This window comes from Lactuca sativa, chromosome 8 (genome assembly GCF_002870075.4).
Source record: "Lactuca sativa cultivar Salinas chromosome 8, Lsat_Salinas_v11, whole genome shotgun sequence".
Classification (NCBI taxonomy): domain Eukaryota; kingdom Viridiplantae; phylum Streptophyta; class Magnoliopsida; order Asterales; family Asteraceae; genus Lactuca; species Lactuca sativa.
Genome location: NC_056630.2, coordinates 274,921,176 through 274,948,124, shown reverse-complemented (window position 1 = coordinate 274,948,124; position 26,949 = coordinate 274,921,176). Strand labels below are relative to the sequence as shown.

General features: G+C 37.7%; 1 protein-coding gene across 1 annotated transcript; it reads left to right on the top strand.

Annotated features, from left to right (window-relative positions):
* Positions 1 to 7,599: 7,599 nt before the first annotated feature.
* Positions 7,600 to 12,100, top strand: LOC111915334 (meiosis-specific protein ASY1). Its single transcript, XM_023910998.2, has 19 exons — positions 7,600 to 7,697; positions 7,798 to 7,854; positions 8,750 to 8,846; positions 8,937 to 9,005; positions 9,095 to 9,187; positions 9,276 to 9,402; positions 9,476 to 9,545; positions 9,615 to 9,656; positions 9,768 to 9,989; positions 10,079 to 10,118; positions 10,205 to 10,246; positions 10,339 to 10,463; positions 10,636 to 10,648; positions 10,732 to 10,808; positions 10,895 to 11,135; positions 11,221 to 11,337; positions 11,399 to 11,535; positions 11,615 to 11,755; positions 11,835 to 12,100. The coding sequence occupies exons 1-19, from the start codon at positions 7,695 to 7,697 to the stop codon at positions 11,892 to 11,894; spliced, it is 1,773 nt and encodes a 590-aa protein (XP_023766766.1). The 5' UTR covers positions 7,600 to 7,694; the 3' UTR covers positions 11,895 to 12,100.
* The last annotated feature ends 14,849 nt before the right edge of the window (positions 12,101 to 26,949 follow it).

Sequence of the window (26,949 nt, the reverse complement as noted above, 5' to 3'; positions counted from 1 at the left end):
ACTGGAACCTCAGAAAAAGTACTCGGTCTCTCCGTAACATCCTGCGTATCCAACACATACGCCAGAAAACCCATGCAACCCTACTGCAAGCTCTGCCTCGCTCGAGCAGCCGAACAAAATGCTGACCCAGATCGGGTACCCTCACCGAATACTGTAAGTACTCTCCCACTAGGGTTTCAGATGGTCACCAGCTGACGCTCATAGTTGATCATGGCACCGAATCGGCTCAACTAGTCCATGACCACGATGACACAGACATCCCCCATCGTGATATGTACCAAATCTATCGGAAACTCGACTCCAAAAATCTCAAGAACACATCCCCGGATCACATCAGTCGCAAAAACAGCATGCTCATCAGCTATGGAGACTCTCAAAGGTCAAATCAACGCCTCATGTCGGATGATGATGTGATGACTAAATGTTAGCGATACGAAAGATTGACTCGCACCCGAGTCAAACAACACCAAAGCAGGTACAAAACTCACAAGAAAAGTACCTAAACACATCACAAATAAGCACCATATATAAACAAGCTATCAACTGGAAGGCTCTGCTGCGAGCCTTCGGTGCCTCGGCCTTCATGGGACGACTCTCCGTAGCTCGAGTAGAACAAGGCGTAGATCCCTGCCCTGATCCCTGAAGCAATTGTGGGCACTCGACCTTCCTATGGCCAGTCTGGTTGCAATGGAAGCAAACCAAAAAACCCTTGGGGAAATCCCTCATGATATTCCCCTTCTTCCCGCACTTGTAACACACACCTGCTCTGCATACCCCATCATGGCTCTTGCCGCACTTCCCACAAGTGCGACCCTTCTAACCTCCCGATTTAGAATCAGCAAGCTTCGCTTGCTTGGCCACCGGCTAAGACTGTGCCGGCCGCCTATCCCTCCTCTGAGACTCCGCCTCCTCCCTGGCCTGAGTCTCTAGCTCAATCTCCCTCTTCCGAGCATTTGCCTGGAGCTCAACAAATGTTCGGTATGTCGAGTTCGCCATGAACTCACGAATGTCTCTCCTCAGAATGCTCAAATATCGGCTCATACGTGCCTGCTCGGTAGACACGTGCTCAGGGAAAAACAACGCCCTCTCATGAATCATCTGTGTGATCACAGTCACAGACTCAGTCCCCTACTTGAGGGACAAGAACTCCTGGACCAACCGTTTCCTCTCCACCGGGGGAACGTACTCGTCTCGAAACATAGCGGTGAACCTCTCTTAAGTTACCACGGTAAGCTCTGCCGTAGTAATATCAGCTGTCACAAACTTCCACCAGTCCTTTGCTCCCAAGTGAAGCTGGTTCAGCGTGAACCGTACCCTCAGATGCTCTGGACAAGAACATGTGTACAAGCATCCCTCAATGTCAGAGATCCATCTCATCACGGCTATCAGATCCTGAGTCCCATCAAACTCTGGTGGCTTCGTGTTGTTGAACTCCCGGTACAGCAACGAGTCACCCCCCTGTGGCCTAGCAGCAGCGACGGCTGCAGTAGCCACAACCACAACATCATCGGTAAGAGAAGTGTACCGCTCATCAAATGTATCAATCAGTGTGGTCTTGATAGACCCAAACATCTCTGGTATCTCAGCTCGAATGGCTGCAACCACCTCATCATGAATCATCCTGCGAATCTCATCATCGCTAACACCGCTTCCCTCTGGGGTGTGGCGCGTACCCACCATGATGTCTCTGAAACACAACACAAAAGAAATCAGAGACTCGCTCGAATATTCTCAAACTCGATCACTCCACTCTACTTGTTCCTTAGAACCCTAAGGATTCTTACTTGGAATGCTTACTGATCTAGTGTTTCCAGTAGTACGGGCCCTATACTACCTTCCACGCCACATCAGTATTCACCCCAAGTCCTCCTCCTAGGATTCCAGATCACAAGTACTCTATATCTTGCGGAACATAGGCTATCCTCCAATAGACCTCTCATAAGCTCCTCTCTGCTACCTACTTACGCTCGTAGTAATTCACAGTAGCAGTAACTTCTAGGCTAAGGCATCACAATTCAGGCCACTCTAGTCCTAAATATGAATACCTAGCCTACTCTAGCATGCATAACACATCTCATAACACATAACTTAAGGGTATTTTGGGAAATCACTGTTCGGGCGCTAGCTGATTGCACACACTGCTCTTTTCCACTTCCTCTTGAAATCTTTTACTCGTTTTGGAAAAATTGTTTATTTTTGGAAACTTTTCTCAAATCCTCAGTTTGAGTCCAAATATGCCCGAAGGTGTATCCGAATCCCTCAAACCAAGGCTCTGATACCAACTTGTAACGACATGATTTTTCAAAACAAAAATTTTCAATTTTAAAACTTATAAAACATATGTCTCATCATAAATTCTCAAAAACAACCGACAAGTTTCCAATACAATTATTCAAATCCAGGATCCTCTAACATGTTCCATCACGACTTTGTGTGTGTGTACAATCATACCGGCGCCTTCCCGTTATCCCTCGAGGTACCTGAAACACATAACACATAACACGGTAAGCACGAATGCTTAGTGAGTTCTCCAAAATACCGCATACACATATTAGCCACTGGAGGCTATAAATCTGTAGGACCCTCCAGCCCACGTGTCTCAGCGGGACCCTTTAGTCCCGTAGCTCGTTGGACCCTCTAGTCCGGTTTAGCTCGTTGGACCCTCCGGTCCTGTCTGATTGAGAACCCTCTGGCCTCATAGTTCGTTGGACCCTCCGGTCCGGTCTAAGCAACAATAATATATCATACAATACATATCACACAATCATGCATAACTCAACAAGCACATAAGACCCTCTGGTCAAACATAACTACCACCCTAGGTAATGTATAGTGAGAAAACTCACCTCGAACTATCTCAGAATAATCTCGGAATCAAGTCTTCGGTCTAGCCCCGCCTAACGCACACAAACGAAATTCTCATTTAAAAACAACACTCATTAAGCTAGACAACCCTCCCTATGTTCTCACAGAAGGGTAAAAGGCCATTTTACCCTTTCATGAGTCCAAAAGTACACTTGTTGACCAAACCCTAGAAGTCAACAAAAGTCAACGCTTGCGAGTACGCTACGCGTACCAGATCCTTACGCTGGGCATACTCGACCGCTATGCTGATATCAGGCTGCTTGACCCCTATGCCCCGTGTACTGGGATTTATGCTCGGCGTACGTCCCATTTTTACTCTTATCTCACTTATGGTCTTAATCAGTTAAGACCTTAGCTCAAAATACAAATCTGGACCCCCTACAGTCTCTTAATCCATAAAGTCGAAGACTTTTTGCCTTTGCATGGCTGGTTTGGGTTCAAACACCCAAAACCTTCATCCTTTTTCTTCCTTAAGCTCACATCCCATGCATGGCTAGCTCTTAATGACCAAGATTGGATTTTTATGACCTTATAACATGAAATACACTAGTAAGGGACAAATCTAGGTTCTTAGAGCTCATCAACTCACAAAGCCATCAACTTTTGGGACAAAAACCCTAAAACACCCCATATAAGAACACACAACACAAAAGGAAGAAATTTGAAGCTTTATACCTCCAAATGAAGCTTCTCACACTGCTAAGCTCATGTCCAAGTGCTTGGGCTCTTACGCCTTATTCTCCAAAGATTCCTTTCCACTCCTAAAGCTAAAAAACACACCAACAAGCTCTCAAAGGCACTCTCTAGCTGCAAGAACGAGGATTAGGGTTTTGGATGGACAAGTCTCTAGAAATGGTGGCCAACAATGAGGCCATAACGTTCTTTAAATAGTAGGCTCATTTAGAATTAGGGTTTCATTTTGGGCCTGGAATGCCCCGCGTACACCTTGGTACGGCCCGCGTACTAGGCAACCTCCACGTCATGAATATGCTCACGAGTACGCGCGGCGTACTCTCTATTACGCCCAGCGTACTCGATTATCACACAAACTACACAAGGGCTAAAACTGACAACTTAAGAAAAGAAGAAGGGCCAAGGAGATATACCTGATTTCGGGATGGTACAGTGTAGGTAGTGGCAGAGCCAATATAAGAGAAATTAGAATGGGATGTAGATGCTTTCATTTCATCTATATCTCATGTGCATACAGAGAAAAGACCAGATAGGTTAGAACATAATATTGCTAGCTTACAATTAAAAGAAAAGAGGAAACATCTCAAACTGCAGTCATTCTCTTACATTAAGCTAGATTATTCAATACTAATTCAATTAGTTAATTTGTTTTTCTTAGTCCAAGTGTGTATATAACATTCTTCCATGTACTATTTTCTTAAGTGATGACACATACCATTTACTCAAGTGTGTAACTTTTTTCAAAAATGATGCCACTTGTCTCGAATTTGGACCCCCTTAGTGTTTGTTAGGAATGAGATATCAACTCGAACAACTTAAGCAAAATATTTCTAGTGTTAAATAAGCATAGAAAAAATGATCTATATTGCACTTGGGAGACTTTCAAATGCCAGTTTATTGTCAATCATCTTTTCTAATTTCTAATCGTTTCAATGAATTAAGAAATTAACATGATACATTGCTTGCTAATAAAGATACTTATATTGAGTAAGTTAAGGCTAATATTAAAAAAAATCTCAAGATATCAGAAGAGAATTTGTTGTTTAGTTAAAAGTTAAACTAACAGAAAAGGATCTTGTGTCATGATTGGATCATGACGTTATAGAGAAGCTCCTACCATAGTTGGAAAACTAAGTCGGTGTTTACTAATACATATTCTTAGAACTTGCATAAAAATTATTTAGAGATCCCACCAAAATCAAGAAAAACAAAATCGAGGATAGTCCCCATAACACTTAAGATATGAAGAAAAGCAATGAAAAAAGAAAGACAACAATAGGGACAGAGGAGTTAAAAGAAAAAGAAAACAATTTCATCGATTTATAAGGGAAGAAACACGACTTAATCTGAACTTTGAAGCAATACGACAACGTTTTGGGGTTCTATACCTAACTTTATATACCTAATAGCCACATATTCTCTATCCATATATATATATATATATATATATATATATATATATATATATATATATATATATATATATATATATATATATATATATATATATATATATATATATATGGCTAGGTTAAAATGTGGATTAACATCTATTGTTTGGACGTGTGTGGACAATGCTATTCTATGAGAATGAGTAAGAGAATAGGTTGTTTGGTAACGTGAATACGCTCAACCTCACACAACTATCGTCATTATCATGCATTCTCACTAATTCTTATTCATTTTTGTTCTCACACATCATTTTTCACTCATTTTCATCTTACAGAATACGATTATTAATAACACATTTTGACAACATTCTGACAGAATGAAAATCATAAAAAAGTCTATAATACCCTTATAGACGATTTAATTAGTGAGAATGCGAGATAATGAAAATATTTATGTGAGGTTGAATGTATTCACATTACCAAACAACATATGTACTTACCCATTCTCACAGAATAACATTGTCCACACGTTCACACAATAGATGTTTATCCACATTTGAACCTAGCCCTATATATATATATATATATATATATATATATATATATATATATATATATATATATATATATATATATATATTCTAATGTTATAAGGAATAACCTAAAAAATTGTAATGCACGGATCTTTAAGATATGTTTTTAATTTATTTTGTGCATCGTAAGGCCACGACGTGGTGGAGTGCCCACGACTTGGCAGTATATAGCCACGACATGGAGACTGTTTTGGGCCTAAACCTTAATTTCGGGGTTGTTTCCCTATTTAAGGGCACTAACTTCTAGGGTTGCCTCATTTGGCAGCCTCCATTCCCAGAGAAAGCACCCCATCCTAACCTTTTCCCCATTATTGACTTTGAGAGTTTCTTGGTGTCTCTTTAGCTTACTATTGAAGAATAAGGCCCTTTTGGTGTTGTGGTTCTACAAGCAAGTCTCTTCCTCATCATCTTGTTTTGAATCTGGACCTTTGTAAGTCCTCAAGTTCCTACCTTTCTCTTTCAAGAATGTTAGATCTAAGTTTTGTCTATATTTCTTTATGTTGGGTTGAGTAGAACGCATGAAGTTCATAAAGTTGGCAACTTTATGGATTGTTAAGGTCACTTTTTTCCATCATATGTTGTAGATATGGAGTTTGATGCTATCTTGAGTTTCATGCATGAGGTTGTTAGTAACATTTCTTCATTTTGGCCTAATTTGAGATCTAGACTTGTATTGGGTATACATGTCTGAAAAAGAATCGATCTTTGGAATGCTTTAGACCTTAAGAAGGATTCTGGAAGGTTGGAATGAAAGATCTTAACAAATTAAGAGCTAAATTTGTTAGACTGCTGGAATCCAGTTCCCACGGCGTGGGGTTGGGTGCCATGACGTGGCGACTAGTGAAGCTGGACTGTTTTGTCGTGGAGTGCCCATGGTGTGGCATAAAGAGGCCACAACGTGGTGATCTGTCCAGATGGCATGGATCATTGAATTTTTTACCAAGGTTGACTTTTGGACAACTGTGAGGGTTTTGGTTTTTGTGAATGGCAAAATGGTCTTTTGTCCAAATTGTGGATTAGACTCAATTTTAGACTAGTTGAGTTTGTATAATTACCTTAATTGTTAATTAGGGTTATTTGATGTGATTAATAGGCGAAGTTTAGTTTCGACAGTTCGGGTGTGAGTTCTATCAATCATCTGTGCAAGGTGAGTTTCCTCATTATGCTTACCTGTGTGGTAGAATATATGTGTTGACAAGTTGGGTCTATTTACTATGATTATGATATGTGTTACCGTGTGTGCTGAGACTTTAGGTAGTCTTTAGGATTGTTGATAATCCATAGAGTGTGCAGTTTGCCCACTGAGACTTCGAGTAGTCTCCATAGTTGCTGATAACCCATATCTATTTATTTATGTTGTGTTGTATGTGATATTTTGGGGAATTCATTATGCTTCATAGTTACAGTTGTTGATTAAATGTGTTTCAAGTACTTCTGATGATCTTGAGAAGGTAAAGACTTGATTGTACAGATTCGACTGTAGTTTTTTGGAACACTCTATTTTGATGATGATATGTATTTGACACTTTTAATTTTCTTGGGATGATTTTTATGAACGCTTTTTTATGTGAAATTTTAAAATGAAAAATTTGGATGTTACAAATTTTTTTCCGACTTGGCGCTATTTGATACCATTTAAAGTTTTGAGAGTTTGATACCATATAAAGTTTTGAGGGACAATATTTAGACATGGTTGACTTATTTTCAGCTTATTTTTCCATTTTGTTGTATAATATATATATATATATATATATATATATATATATATATATATATATATATATATATATATATATATATATATATATATATATATATATATAAAACCTTTTATAAATGAATGAGTTAAATCGACATCGTTACAAATATGCATCTTAATAACATATTTCTATATATGCAACTTTATAAAATCTTCAACATGATGATCGAATTTCCTTAACGTGTCAACGGCATCGCTCAACTGACCTTAACGTTCCATCAACGGTGTCTTCTGCATGCTTCATCCCAGCCACGTGCCAAGTCATCATATAACCATGGTTAAGTTTGTTCCTGGATACTATTCCCCTACTCATCGTCTTCTCCCGCCACTTCATTCATTCTTCAACCCACATTTCCAAAATTCAAACACATTTCTCTCTTCGAACTAGGAAAAATGGTAAGCTTCGAAGCTTCGTCATCTCCAAAAGTTCGATAGATTGTTGATCCGTTAATTCTCGATCTTCTACTGCCTGATAATCGATTCTCTGAATTTTCAGATTGTTGAGCAGAAAGTGAAGGAAGCGGAGATTACCGAGCAGGATTCTCTTCTCCTGGTAATTATCTTCCGTATATCGAGCTTTTGATTTACTCGTAGTGATTTGATTTCTGTAGAAACAAAATTTCTGATACATTTCGTGATTTATGTGATTGAATTCATGTGCACAGTTTTCTATAGATTTATTTCATATTATCGCTACTGGTGTTCAGCTCATACTTAACATTTCCATCTCTGGTGATAACTATTGCTAGTTTTTCCGATAACCGGGATTGATAATCGTGATTTGCATCTGATCAATTTTCTTCTACTAGCTGCGTTACATATGGATCAAATGTATCTGTTTCTCTCGAACTTAATCCACGTTAATCAATTCAAAATAGTCATCCTTATTCTATGAAACTTGAATCGGAGTAACTGAAATTCCGATGATCGTTATTACTTGATTCCTCGTGGTCGTTGTTTAGTTGTAATCGATCGGATCTCTGTAAACTAACGGTGACTTAACCTTTGAAAGGACGGCGAAATAGACTCAAAGCAAGCTTCCATTGTATTTACAACCGGTTAAACATGATTTAGAGTCTGTTTTCAGCTACACTTTGTACATAATGACATTTGATTGCAGATTACACAGTATTTTTCTAGGTTTTGCTTTATTCATTGAGCATCCATTACTGTAATTCATAACCTCGTTAAGAATTGTAGAATGTAAGGAGGTTAATGGTATACGAGGCCAGTGATTTATTTGCTAACATCGATTTCAGTAGCAAATTAGAGTTTTAAGGTCAATTGCAATTGTGAGAAAGTTCAGATGATGTTAGAAAATAAGTAAAACATTTCGATCCTAAACTATTATCGAAGCTTTTGACGCTAAATGTGGAACAATTACTTAACTGTTTTATTTTGTAATTTATCAGTTCTTATAACTCATGATTTATTTCCTTTCAAAACAGACAAGGAACCTACTACGCATAGCAATATTCAATATCAGTTATATCAGAGGCCTTTTCCCTGAGAAATACTTCAGTGATAAGGGTGTCCCAGCCTTAGGTACGTACTACTGGTCTCTCTGGTGAAGATCTTTGTAGCTGAGAGGTTATACCTTATAAAACGGCTTTGATTCTATTGGTTCATCAACAGAGATGAAGATCAAAAAGCTCATGCCTATGGATGCAGAGTCCAGAAGACTCATTGACTGGATGGAGAAAGGTATACTGATTCATAAACCTTCTCTAGTGCTTTTGAGCTTGAGTTTCTATGTTTTTATTACTGATTTTTCATGATTTGTTTTCCTGCAGGTGTATATGATGCTTTGCAGAAGAAATATCTCAGGACACTAATGTTCTGTGTGTGCCAGACAGTAGAAGGGCCAATGATTGAAGAATATTCCTGTAAGTAGCTGTTATAATATGAATGTGTAATAGGAGTTTTACTTTGCTTTACTAAGATCTATATACATATATATATATTCTCCTGCAGTTTCTTTCAGTTACTCAAATGCTGACAATCAAGAGGTTTCTATGAATGTTAATCGAATTGGAAACAAGAAACAAGGGGAAACATTCAAGTGTAACTCCACCACAGAGATCACCCCAAATCAAATGAAGTACTACATTCCCTTATGGTTTTTTGATTCCCAAATTGTGATCTTAGTTAACTAATACAACATTTTATCTCAGGAGCTCTGCTTGTAAAATGGTTCGTACCCTGATACAACTAATGAGAACTCTAGATAAAATGCCAGAAGAGGTACTCATTTTTGATGTAGTGACATTTATAAAGAGTTTTCATCTTCATCTAATTTGACTATTGTTTCAGCGCACCATTTTGATGAAACTCCACTATTACGATGATGTCACGGTATAATCCTCATATATAGCTCCTTTCTTCTATTTTTTTTTCTGAAACAATTCATAACCAATAACATTGCAATATATTTAATTGATAAAGTGTTTTTTCTTAATCTTGTAGCCTGCTGATTATGAGCCCCCATTCTTTAGAGGCTGCACAGAGGAAGAAGCGCATCATCCATGGAACAAAAATCCTTTGAAAATGGAAGTTGGCAATGTCAACAGCAAGCATTTTGTATTATCTCTCAAGGTCAAAAGTGTTCTTGATCCTTGTGAGGATGAAAATATGAGTGTGGGAGGTGATTCAATGGAGAGAGATGAAGATAGCCAAGCTGATAGTCAGGTAATTAAAGTGTCAAATATACTATTTTATTTTATAAACTTAATTTATACTTTTATAAATCCTCATACTAATATACTATTTATTTTCAGACTAGCCTTTCTGATGACGAATACATCATGGCACCAGTAGGTAATAATAATAGACATATCAATTTTTTAACTTCTTCATTATCCTTGGAGTTCAAAAATTTCAAACAATCATTATTACTTTTTCAGACCAACAAAAAGAGAAACCAGATGAGACCATGGCTGATGAAGGTGCATTAAAAATCATTTTCATACATTTAAAATTATATAATCAGAGCGATTTTTCTATGAAATTATTACAAGATAACCTCTTAAATATGCAGATGATACTCAGGATCCAGCTGAAGATGAACAGCAACTGAATCGTGTAAAAAATTGGATCAGTGCTTATCATCTAGACACTTTTGATGTCACTGATGTTCTCGCAAATTTCCCTGACATATCTGTGGTAAACATTTTTCTTTAAAGCTAAACTTTGAATAATATGTTTATCATAGCATCTTATTTTCATTTCTATCTTTTACAACATTATTAAGACACTATACTTCAATTTTTTGTATTAGGACATGTACCAGAGAAAATTACTTGCCTTTAACATCTTTTGTTTAATTTATTTGCAGGCTTTGATTGAAGGTAACCAGAGAATCCGGATAAACAAAGTAAAAACCAAAATTCACCTTCCATAAATATAATAAATATTACATTGGTTTTTTCAGATGTTATGAACAAGCTTGTTAACGAAGGCATTCTTTCAAAATCCGGAAAGGACAGTTTCAACATCGAGAGGCCTGGGGTCGTCTTATTTATTTATTTATTTAATTACTTTTTTACCCTTTTAAATAATTTACTAATCTTATTTAAAACATGAATGAATTATAGAAATCGGAATATGAATTTGATGCTGTGAAAGAAGAAACCCTCAGCAAGAAAAGTCCACCCACAATGCTTGAAGGTCAAATGTACATGAAGGCACTCTTTCATGCTCTTCCAATGGACTACATTACTATTCCTAAGCTTCAAACCAAACTTGGTGGTGAGGTTAACCAAACCACAGTTCGCAAATTAATGGATAAAATGACCAAAGAAGGGTTTATTGAAACCTCAAGCAGCCGTAGACTAGGTAAATATTATTATTATTATTATGGTTAATAAAAATCAAAATCATTGAATAATTATTTATACCTTTTCTTTAATTATTGTTACAGGAAAGCGAGTGATTCATTCTGAAATAACCAAGAAGAAACTTGATGAAGTCAAAAAAGCTCTAGACTTTAATACTACGGTGGACCTGGACACCAACAGCCATTCGGAAAAACAAGCAGGTGGGCCCACATTACAATAATTTCTATATTTAATGATTTTACTTATTGACAACTTGATCAGGGACCAATAAGTCGACACTTGGCGCATTCCACTCCATTGGATCAGAGCTTACACGATCGATGGGTAAACCTGAGTTGCAGCAGAGTGTATCCAACAGACAGAATGGACAGAACAACACCCCCACAAGCAACAATCAGGTTCTTTTTACTTTCTCAGTACACTCTTATTTTATTAAAATTTTTGTCATTTTTTTTAATGGTTTTATAAAATATATAGGTTTTGCAGCCGTTGTCTTCCATAGAGAGCCATGCAGGGATGAAAAAGGGTAGAAATGGAAATATCAATCAGGATGATAAAATGGATACTGCGGTTTGTAGCCAAACCACCATAAACAAACGTTTCCGAAAAGCAAGCACGGTACGTAATTACATATATACCCTCCTCCTCCTCACCACAAAACTTTAATTTTATTTGAAAATTGGAATTTTGTTTATAGGTAAAGGAGCCTGTCGTTCAGAACATGAAACGTCAGAAATCTCAACTTCATGAAGCGTGAAAGGCGAAGGAAACATGTATGACGTATTTTTAGTTGTCTTTTTGATGTCATGATTTACTAGATACATTTATATAACTGATCTTATTCGTTACTTTTTAAATACACGTGCTTGACGATAAATAAATTCATGAATTAATACTGAAAGTATGTATCCGAGGATTGATAAGCGTATTCATGATTTTAATTTCTCAACAAGTATTGCGTTATATTATCATCTCCATTGGTAGAAAAGATTTTTTTTTTTTTTTTTTTTTTTTTTAAAATAATAATACGTAGTTTAATAATGTTGTTATGTGTTTGCGGATATAAATATTAATGTTGCTTTCATGTGCATAATATTTGTACACTTGCTCCAAAGATCATAAACACAAGTTGGCCACATCAAAAGATGATAAACCTCTTTCGAATGGATATGGTTTTATAGACAAATTGTGATACAAAGTAAACGGCAATACAGAACAAATAGTATTTTCATCCCATCACAATGAATTAATTTACTATATATTAATCTAAGAAGAATTGTATAATGGGTGGATCAATTTATTCGAAGCTTATGATTTTTTTTAAAATAATTTTCTTTAAACTGTTACATAATTGTTTTATTAGTATATTTCACTAGTCATTTAATATATTAGGGGATAAGGATATGTCTTTATGACGACACACAATGATATTACTAACAATACATAAAGAACCATATTTTATTTATTTATATTCAAAGCAAAAACTTAAATACATATCAAAACATTAGATTCTTTTAAAACAGGAAACAAAAGCATATAGATGTTTTTTTTCTTCTTCAAAGAATCCCAAAACCTCCTGTAGAGACCCAATAAAAACATTGTCTGTATGCTTTTGTTAATAATAGAAAGTTATGGTCAATGTTTTGACCTCAAAAGATGTTTTATTCTTCATTTTCTAATCAAGTTTTCCCTTTTTCTATTTTGGACGGATTGAAGTAAAACTATGTTATTTATCATTGTGTTGTGGTGCATTAGTTTCTCATTACAAGATTCTAAAAACAAAACCATATCATGTTTGTAGTCTTTTTGGGAAATTTCTTTAATAGAGAGAGAGAGAGAGAGAGAGAGGGGAATCAAGATGGTATTCTAATGGGTACGAATGAATATAGAGGGGAAGAGAAAAAGAAATTAAAACTGCATATGGTTATTCAAGCAACTCAAAGGTCACGTATTATGTAAATACTTCATGTAAATGGTAGTTAATGCTTCTAATAATTTCATTCAATCAACATGTTTACACCCTCGAAACATGTATACACCAAAACATGTTATCACACTGTTCTTTTTACCTCTACAACCTCATCTCCTTCCACATCTTCTGGCAATGTGGCCAACAACTCGAAATCATTGCTGATTTTGACACCATGTATATATGGTAGTTAGTACGCAAGCTAAAATCACTCAGTTTAACATGTACGCCATACTATTGATCCATAATTACATTTAACTCATCAGGAAATGCATCCTCACCCCCATCTTCTGGTAACTCCTTGACCATGACATTTGCACTTTCCATAACAAGCGTGCTGCATCTCGATCAAAGAGAACCAATGACACTACACACAATTAATCTCTAAACCATACTTGAATCTTATATCTATAACAAGCAACACCAACTTATGTTAGGTTAGTAATTAAAAAAAAAACAGACATATTCCACAGATTATATAACATCCCAAAATTTTAAGCAGTTTTCTTTGAAATATAATTAAAAATCCAAAAATCATTTTCATAAAAGGAACATAAATATCCATTTGATTCAAATATCATAAAACATAATGTAGAGTTAAGCAAAAGTCTCAAAAACATGATGCAGATGCGAGTATAGTCACACCGCACCCATGCTCTTCAAACCATAACAACCTAAAAAATATTTAAACATAACAAGGAAGCACAAAGCTCAATGAGTTTTCAATACACCCCATATTTCACCATACATACTATGCATACAATTGTAGGTTTATGATCCCATCGTAACTCCCCCACCTGTCAGGCCTGTGCCGTAGTCTCACAAACCCATCTTGAGACCCTATCCTGCTGGTCATTTAGGCTCACAATTTAATACCGCTCCACTTCATCCCATTGTACATGTACCATTAGCTCACAAAACCATCATGACACATCCTCCTACTGGGCCTATATGCATGCAACGTTCATCCCATATGACATGTATCATAGGCTCACAAACCCATCATGACACCCCCTCCTACTAGACCTTTAGGAACACATCCATCATTCTATAAGACCCCTCATACTAGATATGTAGGCACATAATCATCATCCCATATGACCCCTCATACCGTGCTTATTCACAGATAACTGCCCTCCTATATGACCCCTCATACTCGGCCTGTAAGCATACGACCATCATCTTATAGTAGCCCTCTTACTAGGATTATAGGCATACATCTGTCATTCCATAGAACCCTTCCTACTGGGCTTGTAAGCACAAATCAGTCATCTCATATGACCTGTATCGCATAATTATACAGTAGTAGTATGCAGACATCCTATTACACACATGACATATAATGGCACACATGATATAGTTAGAAACCTCGCCTAAAGCTAACAATCTAAGTGTCATACGCAAAACTCCACAAGTGAATCAATTATCACTAACAACCTAAATTCACGCACCTCATTAATCATAACTAATGAGAGGTAAAACCTTAGTTCAAAACTCCATGTCTAGCAAAGTTTGACCAAAAGTTAATCTGTTAAAAAAGCAACGATCAACGGGTCAACGCATCATGACCATTAAAGTTGAAAATAGTCATGAACGAGGATTCCCTTCGTGCTGCGACCAAAGATTGTTCACATCGCGCTTCTTGGAAACAACCACTTCTATTAAGTGAAAGGTCTATATGCTGAAGCATCATTATATAATGATATTTGCTAATAACATATGATCATATACACACCTAATAACAAGTTACCACTTATTGATACTTTATTAGAATTTGATTGCTAATAAATATTATCAACACTTGTATTTAATTGGAAAATTAATATTATGGAAATAATATTTTCTAAGAGAGAAAACCAACTAGAAATTCATATAGTATGGTTTATATGTTGTGTACATCTTTTTAGACCTTTTGAAGTCCATTTATATAAATGCAGGTTAAATAATTATAAGATGTAAATGCTAGTAAATAAGAAGGGGTAAAAGACAAACCCACTTTCACTTTTCTTAGTTAAAGCCATGGGTTGTCCATGGCTAGGTGAGGTATGGTCCTTCTTACACCACCATGCTTCTTATTTTCACTATGCTTTCATTTATTAGAGGTATGGTCCTTCTTACATACATGTTAGTATATAAAGAGAAGTATTGCTAGTTTAACTTTTTGGAACTATTACAAGCACTCAAAATTGTATCTCACTTTGAGCTCTCACAGAAATCTAACAATTACAATAATAGGGATATGAGCCTACTTAGAGGAAAGCATAGGAAACCATAATTATGATGGGTCATACCCATCCATAATTAGCCCATTTAGGAGATGCCCTAATTTCCAACCAATCGTAGAGTGCCATGCAGACGCTTCTGGAACCTTCAACCTAATGAGCATCAACCAAACACATGATGGAGCATCGTGATCACTAGTGGCCCAACACCTATCACTTTGGCGCAACATCCTTCACTTTGGTGTAACATGCTCATGGATGGAGCAACTTTTATCCATTTGGTGTAACATGCTCATAGATGGCGCAAATTCCATCCATTTTCTCCAAGTTGCTCCATGTTGCTCCAAATCCTGTTTTAGACGATCCGTTCCTTTGTCAGATGATTTAACACCTTCGCAGATGATTCATTCCTTTAGCACTTTCTCCATGAATCCTAAGTGCTTTATTGAGTTCTAAGTGCTCCATTGAACTCATAATGCTCCATCCAAATGCTCCACTTAATTTTAAGTGCTCCATGTTGGACAATACTTCATACCCTAAAAATCTCCCACTTAAAGGCTTGAACAACTTCATCTGCCATTAAATTTTCGCCATTCCTCAAAGTACCCTCTCTCTCTCTATCTCTCTCTTTCTCTCTTTCTCATGTTAAGAACTTCTCTTAAAACTTCTAGAAGGCTGGTTGAAGCCATGCAAAACTTCAACTTCTTAGTGGTAACTATCTTGGTGAACATATCAACTGGATTCTTTGTTCCAAGGATTTTTCTTCAAGTTTAGATTCCTTCATTTATTAACTCTTGAATGAAATGGTACCTCATTTGAACGTGTTTCGTTCTACTATGAAACACTAGAGTATTTGCTAAGTGAACTACACTTTGATTGTCACAATACAATACACAATCCTCTTGCTTCATTCCAAGTTCTGACAAGAAACTATTCAACCTATGAGCTTTTTGGCAGCTTCTGCAAGTGCCGAGTATTATGCTTCTGTGGTTGAAAGAGAAACACTCTTTTGTAACCTTGAGATTGATTATTATTAGACCTAGCAAACATGTCGTGTCTTACATGTCATGTCAGTACATCAAACAAGTTGATAGGGCTTGACCTTAATACGAACTGTTTAATTATCGTGTTGTGTCAACCCATTTATTTTTGTGTCAGTTTTTACGTTAAATTTTCGACCATGTAAATATGTTGTGTGATGTCAGGTTGAACATATTAAAGGTTGGAAATTAGGAGACGGGGAGGTCAAAAGGAAAAAAGTGAAACACTAGGTTTAGAAGGTGGAATGACAAAATTCATAGTAAGTTTAGAAGACAAGATGAAAACAGTTAAAGTTGGGGAGCAAAGTGGATAGCTGGTGAGGAGGAGTAAAATTAAGTCAATTTGAAAGTTTGAATTTTAATTCTAATTCTTAAGTTTGGCCACTACAAGCCTATAATATATAATCTATTTATATAAATATAAAATTTATAAAAAAATTATATATAATTGTAACGTCCCAAAAATACCGAGTAAAAATTTCATTTTTATAAAGTTAAAGCGGTTCATTCATTGTTCCAAAAGGCGATCAGAGTAACAGTAATTTCAGAACATTAGAGTTATTTGTAAACATTCAGTGCGGAATAAAACTCCAGGCGATGCAGTCTGATCAAGCGTGGCCATTCCTTTTAAAAACAAAGATACCTGAAACCATAAACATAAACTGTAAGCACAAAGTTAGTGAGATCCCCAAAGTACCACATACCATACATATCATTGGGCCTAGCCCTGGGGTATATTCCAACCCAACATATAATCTTTGGCCCAACACTAGGATTTATTTCAACCCGAACATACAATAATAGGCCCAACCCTAGGGTATATTTCAACCCAAATATATAATATTAGGCCCAACCCTAGGGTATATTTCAACCCAAACATATAATATTGGGCCTAGCCCTGGGGTATATTTCAACCCAAACATATAATATTCGGCCCAACCCTGGGTATATTTCAACCCAAACATATAATATTAGGCCTAACCCTAGGTTGTATTTCAACCCAACCATATAATTGTAACACCTGATTTAAGATATTTTCATTTTTGACCCTTTGGTATGTAATTACTTTGCAGATTTGTTCCCTAGGAGGTAGTTTTTTCCATTTCCGAAAAACTTTTAGTACGCGGGGTGTACCACTTGTATGCGGGACGTACACATGCAAGGGACAAATCCTAATTTTTATGGTTTGGACCCTATTTAAACAACATTATGGACCTTGGACCTCTCACTTCTTAGCCTCCAAAGCCCTTTGAGTGACATTTCTAAAACCTAGCCCCGTTTGAAGATATTTGACCCTCTTGTGTGTGATTTAGTGTGTGTTGGTGAGAATTGAAGAAGAATAACTTGGAAGAAGGAGCCTTGATCAAATGATAGCTTGTAGATCCCAATTTTTTACATCATTTCCAACTTCATTGAGGTATAAAGCTTGGAACTTGCCCATTGTTTGCTTAGATCTAGTCTTTATGAAGTTTTTGTCCCATTTTGGTCATATGATGAGATCTAGTGGATTTCTTCCACTCCAGAAGTTAGGAGTTGCTTCTCTTGATTTTTCTGAGGTACCTAGTCTATAAAGTTAGCATCTTGATAGTTGTGGATTAACCATGCATGTGCTTAGGTCATTATGGTGAAAGTAGAATGCTAAAAGTGAGATTTGGGTCCTTTTGAGCCACGTAAGGGCTCCATGTTCTTGACTTTATGAATTAAGACGTTTAATATGACACAGATATGAAGTTTAGGCTTTTGGTTGCAAGTATTAAACACTTAATGGAATAGTTGTTAATGAGCACGTATGTTGGGCGTACGTATGTGCACGCTGCGTGTACGCTGCCCGGTCCCCGATCATGGCTCGTTTTGTAGTATGCTGGGCGTAAGCCTGAGTACACCGGGTGTACTTAGTTGCCCTTGACTTCTGTTGACTTTATTGCTTTGGGCCACTTTTGGGCTAGAAGAGTTTTGGACTTATTGGCCATTAGCCTTCTGATTTTTGGGTTATTTCTAGGCCTTGGGCCTTATTGGAATTAGGCCATGATGGGTTTTCGGCCCAAATAGGAAGTTGGGCCTTAATAGGCTTTTTGGTGCTATTAGATTGGGCCTCAGATTTTGGGCCAAGTTAGGAAGGGGTAAAATGGTCTTTTACCTTGAGTATTGGAAAATTGGACTAGGATTCTAGTTATGGGTTGAAGCCTAATTATTGATTGGATATTATTTAATGGTGTTAGCGCGGGGATTTTTCCGGATCAGCAGTCCGAGTATTTATCTAAGAGATTTAGCAGTTTGAGGTGAGTTTCCTCACTGTGTTTGGCAGGTTGAAGGCACCAATGTTGGGCCATAGTTTATTATGACAAGGATGCTAGTTGTCTGCTGACTCTTGCATGTATGATATTCGATATGTATACCATGCGAGGCCTGATGAGCATATTGTATGTTATTTATCTTTGTGATTCTTGCATGTATTATGTGTTTATATGTATACCGGGTGAGGACCAATGTCAGGTGGGGCCAAATGAATGTGAAGAGGTGGGGCCCATCTCATATTTCTGAAAGATCTATATACCAGACAAGGACCGTTATATGTTTGATTTGTAACGCCTACAGATTCGAGCTAGTTAATTTAGAGACGATAAGTGTTAAAATGACTTTTGGATATAATATTATTTATAGTAAATAATCTTAACCAAGTTATAGTATATGTCACAAGGTTTCCGTACATATAAAGAACACTGAAATCCGAGTTATAACGAAGAAGTTATGGCCCGTCGAAGTTTTACGGCTAAACCGACACGATACCGCGTATTGTAGAAAGTGAATTTTTGATAAACAAATTTTTAGCCTTGTCGATCTAAACGAAAGTCATGGTAGACGTTAAACCGAAATCGTGCATATAGAGAACATCCAAATCTGACTTCGTATTAGGAAGTTATGATTTTTCTAAGATTTAGCCTAGCAATGCACAACCCGGAAATCGAATTTTCGATCGATCAATTTTTAGTTGAAAAAACCTAAATGAGAACTGAAGATCTCATTAATAGGACCTCAATGATATAAAGACAGACGAAAATGGATGTCGGATGACACAATTATGAGTTTTTAACGGACTTTATATGTCTAAGCTTATTAAAATATAACTTTAAAAATAAAGTCAAAGTTAGCTGATGGAGTCTAAACAAAAGTTGTAGAAACCGTCGATATACACGTGTATATAAAGAACGTCAAAACGGAGCTCGTATGAAAAAGTTACGGATTTTAGAAGATAATTAGTTTTTGGAGTAACCAACGAGTGACACGTGGCGCGATCTGAGCCACTGCTTCCTCACCACGGCTAGCCACCAGATGGTGACTGATGAGATTATTGCGCTATTAGATCGATAGATTCAAAACAAATAAACGAGAATGAAGCAATCAAAGAACACAAGGATGGATCAAAAGATGTCGAATGATTAATATCTCACACCTCATAAGAGCTCGATGAAGAACTTCGACTGTAGAGGTGTGTTCAGGGTTACAATGCAAAGCTATTAATGAGAACTTGTTTCTAAAGCTATACATGCATGCAAAATATATAAGCTAACCCTAATGCTTAAACCACGGCTAGACAGGCCCAAACAGGGTAATCAAAATATTAACATTAAGCCCATATGACGCAACACTCTAGACCCAACAATCCCCCCCTTTGCGTCAATAGAGGCGAGAGATTAGTTCGGTTGAAAAAGAACAGACTTCTTCACTGTCTTGAACACCTTCGGTATAATGGCCAAAAGAGTGTGACGAAAAGTTATATACCACCGAAGCATGTCAGAGAAGTTCTTCTTATCTGAATCACTATTTTGTTTACACCTGTGAGTTATATCAAGTACGTGCTCCAAGCAGGAAGTGGAGAACAGGTGTTTGTCAACAAGAGCGAAAATGAATTTTTCACCTTCGCCTCTAGTGAACATAACAGTGTGATGAACTTGATCTATCTTGCCCAATTTCATCTTATTTTGATCACTCGGCTTCCCGATATTCTTCACAATCGGCTTCTTCCTCAAAATGTTTGCAACCTCCTTATCCATCTTAGAAACTTCATGGATGTAGGAAGACAACATTCTCTTAATGTGATCGAGGATTGACCCATGCTGCTCTTGATTAGTAAGAAGAATATTGAACAACAGAATCCAATCGTGTGGGTTCAGGTTTGGAAGATCAGCTAACGAATTCATATGAACCGACTTAGTAGAACCTCGGGTCACCCTGAACTTCACGTTGATAAATTTCCCAACAACATTCGGTTTCAATACCTTGACAGAGGTTATTTTCTGAGCACTCCAGGTCAAGTATTGGGGTTGAGCAAATTCAAGATAATAATCAATTAGATCTCGATCAACCTGTGGGTGAGGAGAAGGGACTTCAACCGTTGGATCAAAACAATGGAACACGTATGCCCTACAGGTGATGGGCATGTCAAATTGAGAATCCCTCGTGTTTTCACATTCAAACGAGGCAACAAGTTCTAGCCATTGAGTGCTGGGAGACTCAATTGCTTCTTTGATTAATCTTTCTCGGGTCCAAGTGGGAAAGAGAGCCTGCTTGCAAACCAGAGCATCTTGAGTTGCTTTATGCTTTTGCTCTTTTTCTTTTTCCTCTCTGGATATTCTCAAACTTTCATCAATCTCTTTATCCCTTTTCTTCCTCTTTAAAGCCTCAACAATCGTTTCTTCTTCTTCATCATCACTACCTTTCACAACACCCTTCAGTTTTTCATGTCCACCTGAAACCGAAGCTACATTAACCTTTAGTTCGGTTTCGATAATGACTTTGGGTGGAATTGGAGGATTTTGATCAGCTTCTCCCCCTTGTTGCGGAGTGACCACGGGATCCGTAACTCCCTGAATCTGACTCAATATTTGAATAGAAGGAAGAAGTTTAGCAGTCAAGTGATTCCGGATAGTAAGGGTGAGAACAGGATCATGAGCATTAACAAGATTACTAAGAATCGAGAGAACATCCCCAACACTACTTTTAAGAACTGACCGCTCAGTCTGGAGTGATGCAATCTCCTTCTGGGCTTGATCAAGATGAGTAGACCGAACTTCAACTTGTGTAGTCTTTTGAGCAAGTTCGTCCATAATCTGTTTTCCATGGCCAGGTCAGCCTAAAGCTTATCAAGGTGAGAGTTGACCGAAGTGAGAAGAGAAGTGTGATAAGCTTGGAATGCAATTCGAACAAAATCAAACTTTGCTTTCTCTTCTTGAAGGGACTTTGAGAGAGAATCAACATAAGCATTAACCTTTGCAGCATTGGAGTCTGCCTGGCCTTTGAATGATTCCAAAAAGATCTTTGAATCATGAACAAGATCTTTTACTTCGGTTGTTGCTTTCTTGCAGGGAGATGTGGAGGCATCCACAACCTTTGTAGATTTGTCGATTAAGGCTGTATATTGCTGAAGAGCAGTGTCAAGAAAAGCTTTTAAAACAACATCTGAATAAGTTGCTGAGGAACGAAGAAATTTGTCAAGCTTATCATGAAGATCTTTTAAATGGAGCTTTGTCACCAGAGCATCATCATCATCTTCACTTGGAAGTCGATAAGGGCTATAATAAGTGGAGTCAAAATCAAAGTTTTCACCTCCCAGAGTAGGCTCAGTGTCTGTTGAAGGAGATATTGAGAGAGGTTTGGTGGTAACTGGAGTGTCAATGTCAACGGTATGTGCCCCCGTATCAGATATGTTGACACTCACCGAAGGTCCAATTTTTGTGGTTGTTGTAGTTTGAGAAAAGATTGGAGGTGGTAGTGGAGCAATAGTAGTAGGTTGAGAAGTGATAGGTGGTGGAATGGGAGCAACCGAGATTGGTATTGTGGCTTGTTTTGGAGAAGGAGGAGGAGTAAGAACATGAATCTGTACCTCAGGAGTTGGAGATCGGGGAGGAGTGTTTCCCCTTGGTGAGCCTTCGTGTTGAACTTCCTCTTCGTCATCGGCTGATTTCTCCTCGTCATTGGAAGTAGAAGGCGTCGGTGCCTTCGGTCGCTTTGCCATCTTATTGACCATTTTCTTTTTGGGAGCCACAGGTGCAGATTTATCAGCCTTATGCTTTTTAGGAGATGTGGGACCTTTGGTCTCGACTTTCTTAGACTCCAGTTTCTTCCCCCTCTTGGCAAGTTTGTCAGCAGCCTCCAAAGCACTTTGCATCTTAGGAGTGAGTTGGTGTGGACCTGAAGGTGTCAATTTCCTGTAATCGGCAATGACTTTACTTTCGCTAGAGACACATCATCTCATCGATTCAGGAATAGAACTGATGTATACAAACTTTGTAGGGTCAGGAACAATAATTTTGGTCGTGTGAAAAGTAGCAACAGAAGACAGCAGAGCATCCGACATGACAGGAATCTGAAAAGTCTCAATGGCTCTACGAGTGACTAATGTCCATAAACGACCGCATGAAATCTCAGAATGTTTGGATGAGGAGTTGAGACTCTACACCAGTTATGACCAGATTAGTGAACCATAATCCAAATTGATTCCATTGTAGAGACCATAGAGAATGGTCATGAAACCTTTACTCGCCCCATACGAACCTGCAACCCTTTCTGCTAACCCATTGTAGATAAGTGTAAACAGAGCATTCCATTGAGGTGGTAAACATGACTTCTTGAATTTCGTCACCGTAGTTAGAACGTCTTTGTATCCCATGTCATAGAACATTGAAAACAACTGAGCTATTGTGATAAAATACGGAGAGATGACAAAAGCATCTGCAACAAGCCGTAGAAGTGAACAGAAGCATGCTTTGGATACAGATGTCTTGTGATTAAATATGTCGAGAAGATCTGTTCCTTGCGTTAGTGGAATGGACCTGTGATAGAAGGGACATGGGAACTGATTCGACTTGCGTGAGAGCAATCACCAATGGAGAATACTTGAGACACTCTACAACGTGAAGCATGTACGAATCATAAAGGAAAGGATTTAGTTGAATGAAGAGATTCTAATTGGGTTTTATCATAAGCAAAGATGATGAAGCTGTTTGATCTTGAAGAGAGGATGATTCCGCCATTGTTGTAGTAAAGAAGAAGATGAACAGTTGTATATCGCCTGTTGTATTCAAGAGAGAGGTTGAAGAAGGTAAGGAGGTACAGTAGGTGTGAGAACCCCCTTTTACACCGTTGCTAGGAGAGAGAAAATATCCGCTGTGATGATGATACGATCTCTGAAATGTCGCCAAAAAAAGCACGATTTGACAGCTTGGTTTCCCTAGATATACGTCAGCAGGCGTGGGTGTAGGAACCGTTTCAAATTCACGCGCCCAATACAAATTCTTATCCTATGAGTCTTGTGGAATTCTTATCTAATTACCGTCTCTTCAATTTTGAAAATGCTTCAAAATCAAGTACAAGCAGCTACAAACGAGACTCATTCGTTCGCTTCATGTTAAGCAACCTTCGCTCCTCCATAATAAAGTGAACCACCATATCTATTAGAACCGAAAGCACAAATTTGAAAAGTGCCATTAGTACCACAATCAAGAGTTTGGAAAATTGTAAAGATCTTCGTGCAAGAGTGTGCCAAAGAAAAAGAAATAAAGCAAGATGTGTGTGGGATGTAAGTGATGTCTTTGAAGACATGAAATGAATGATCCCGACCACGAATCTCTTCCTTCAAATTCAAGAGAGACTGAGAAGTGTCTGTTTGGTTTCCCATAAAATACGATCAAATGTTAGTTAAGAAACATTGAAAGACATCTTTTCAAGTCTAGGCTTTAGTGGGTGGTTTATCTTCAACCGAACTTCGATACTTAAAATAAGACCGAAAGTAGGATGAAGTACTTGTGAGACCAATGTGGTCTGTTGAACAAGTAGGTTGGAGAATATATTTTGTGACTGGATAATAATAAGAAATGTCAAAAACAAAACTGAAACTGGATCTTATGGGAAAAAACGTCTTGGTGATAGACAATATCATAAAGATCACGCAAAAATTAAAGGAGATCTCTTGAGGTACAAGATATAGCTTGAATATTTTAGCGTTCACCGTCAATTCATTCAAGGTGTTGGATTTTGGGTCTCACTCAGAAAGTGGTGAACGTATCTAAGATCATTAACACAGATGTTGTGGAACCATAAACCTCAGTGGTAATTGTTGAGAGTCTCAAGGGTTACGATTGTGGAGCGAAACGTGATGGAAAAAAATGAGGTGGTTAAAGAGCCGAAAGTACCTCTGCTAATTAAGAATGACAAAGCAGAAAACTCTTAACTCACTGTGAGAAGAGTAAGGTAGCTCGTGACTGGAGTGAATTTAGCAGCCTAATTGGGAAGAAACGATAGGTGTCGATCGAATCATTAAGGCTTCACTTCGTGTCTAGGAGGCTTCGGTCTACATACAACAACATGCTTTTAGGGACACCTAACTAGTACAAAGATAAGAGTGTTATACCTGCCCCAGCTCCAATTGTAATTGAGATAACATCTGTGATCGTCAAACCAAAACAAAAACCAAAAGAAAATATTTTTGAAGTTTTGAATATTTCTGAAAAAGAATAAAAACAGAAAATAAAAATATTTTTGGAGGTTTTGGAATTTCTGAAAAATAATAAAAACAGAAAATAAACTATTTTTGGAGTTTTTGGAATGAAAATAAAAGAGAAATAAAAGGTAAGCGAAAAGAAAGACAAGATATACAAAACATACATCCGAAATCAAACTTCATAAAGATGAAGCAAAATGGGCCGAGCGTTCGGTTCCCGAAAATTCCGGAACCGAAATAGACTGAGCGTTCGCTCTATTCCGCTTCTCCAATTTTCTTAGTGAAACGGAAGGGGTTTCGGTACCGAATCAGCTTCCATCATTCCCAAGACTTGTAGAATTTTATTAAAGCTTGCTTCTGGTAGGGCCTTAGTGAAGATGTCAGCCAGTTGATCTGAGAACCGAACGAAGTGAACTTCAACGTTACCATCTTCCACATGGTCCTTTATGAAGTGGTATCTTAGTGCAATATGTTTAGTCTTCGAGTGTTGCACTAGATTATGACATATTTGAATCACACTTTTTGATTCACAGTAGAGAGGAATCTTCTTCATGCATAAGCCATAGTCTCTAAGTTGGCTTTGTATTCATATGACTTGTGATGTACAAGATGTTGCAACGACGTACTCAACTTCGGCTGTGGAAAGAGACGCACAAGTTTGTTTCTTTGATTGTCAGCTGACTAGTTTACCATCGAGAAACTAGCACCCACCAGTTGTGCTCTTTCGGTCTAATCCACATCCACCAAGATTAGCGTCCAAGAAGGCTTGAACAAAGGAGCCAGATTTTGCAGGATACCAAAGACCGAGAGACGAGGTTCGCTTCAGATACCGGAGGATGTTTTTCACTGCAACCATATGTGGTTCTCTTGGATTTGCTTGAAACCTTGCACAATAGTAGACTGAAAACATTATGTCCGATCTACTTGCCGTTAGATACATAAGGAACCCTATCGTTTGACGATAGAGAGTCACATCAACAACCGATTTCTCAAGAGATGGAGTCAGATTCGTGCCAAATGCCATTGGAACCTTTACTTTGGAATCTCCCGTCATGCCAAACTTCGCCAACAGAGTCTTCGTGTAAGCTTCCTGATTAATGAAGATGCCTTCTGGTCCCTGTCTTGTATTCAATCCAAGGAAAAAGTTAATCGGACCCATTCGGCTCATCTCAAATTTAGTCTCCATCAACTTCCTGAATTCAACTGTTAAGCTAGGATTCGTGGAGCCGAAGATGATGTCATCGACATAAATCTGAACTATCATTAAGTGTACGCCCTCTTTCTTGTGAAAGAAGGTTGGGTCAACCAAACCTTGTTTGAATTTTGACATTTTGATAAAACGTGTTAGAGTTTCATACCAGGCTCTCAGGGCTTGCTTTAAACCATATACTGCTTTATCCAGTATGTAGCAGTGATCAGGATACTTCTCGTTCACAAATCTGGGTGGTTGTTCAACATATACCGTTTCTTCTAGTTCTCCATTCAAGAAAGAACATTTCATCCATTTGGAAAACTTCGAAGTTTTTATGTGCAGCATATGCCAAAAAGATTCTCAATGATTCCAAACTTGCTATAGGAGCGAAGGTCTCTTCATAATCTATTCCTTCTTCCTGACAATATCCTTTCACCACGAGCCTCTCTTTGTTGCGAATTATGTTGCCTTCTTTATCTAAATTATTTCTAAAAACTTATTTTAAACCGACTACATATGCATCCTTTGGTGTGGGAATCAACCTCCAAACACGATTTCGTTCAAACTCATGGAGTTCGTCTTGCATAGCTTGCACCCAATCAAAGTGATAAAGAGCAGAACTTATCGTTTTTGGTTCAATTTTGGAGACAAGCGAATTAAACATTCAAAATTCTACTTGAGAGAACCAAGCAGCTTGCTTCGCCTTCAGTTGAGAGCGTATGAGAACTCCCTCAGATGAGTCACCAATGATTTGAGTTTTAGGATGATCCTTTGTCCATTTTATGAGAGGAGGGTAATTTGGATCATAGGCAGGATCCAGCTCCGCATTTACTTCTACTTCAAATTCTGATTGATCTCCTTCATCATTTGTATTCTCATTATCCCCCTCAAA